Here is a 212-nt window from a genome sequence, read left to right as displayed (position 1 = left end):
AGGCGGCCGCGCCCTCCTCGGCCCCGGCCCGCAGCCCCAGCACGTGGCACAGCGTCTGGAAGTCCTCGCGCGGCAGGCGGCCGTCGCCGGCGCAGTCCAGGTGGTGGAAGACCTCCTGCAGGTACTGGTCCAGACCCGTGGCCAGCACCACGATCTCGTTCTCCACGCCGCGGTCCAGCCCGTAGTGGTAGGCCAGCGCGCTCACCAGCCAC

The 212-nt window shown here is 73.1% G+C and overlaps 1 protein-coding gene across 1 annotated transcript in view; it reads right to left on the bottom strand.

The window, feature by feature from the left end:
• Positions 1–211, bottom strand: part of EFCC1 (EF-hand and coiled-coil domain containing 1) — a gene marked incomplete at its 5' end in the record, with an annotated part of 156,295 nt that extends 156,084 nt beyond the window's left edge. Inside the window, one exon of the mRNA XM_019504618.1 lies at positions 8–211. Within this exon, the coding sequence (XP_019360163.1) occupies positions 8–211 (204 nt within the window). The remainder of the gene's footprint in view (positions 1–7) is intronic.
• Between the last annotated feature and the right edge of the window lies 1 nt (position 212).

This window comes from Gavialis gangeticus, unplaced genomic scaffold (genome assembly GCF_001723915.1).
Source record: "Gavialis gangeticus isolate Ggan-Ray unplaced genomic scaffold, GavGan_comp1, whole genome shotgun sequence".
In the NCBI taxonomy this organism is placed as follows: Eukaryota; Metazoa; Chordata; order Crocodylia; family Gavialidae; genus Gavialis; species Gavialis gangeticus.
Note: the sequence above shows the minus strand (reverse complement) of the source record. Positions and strands in the feature narration are given on the sequence as shown.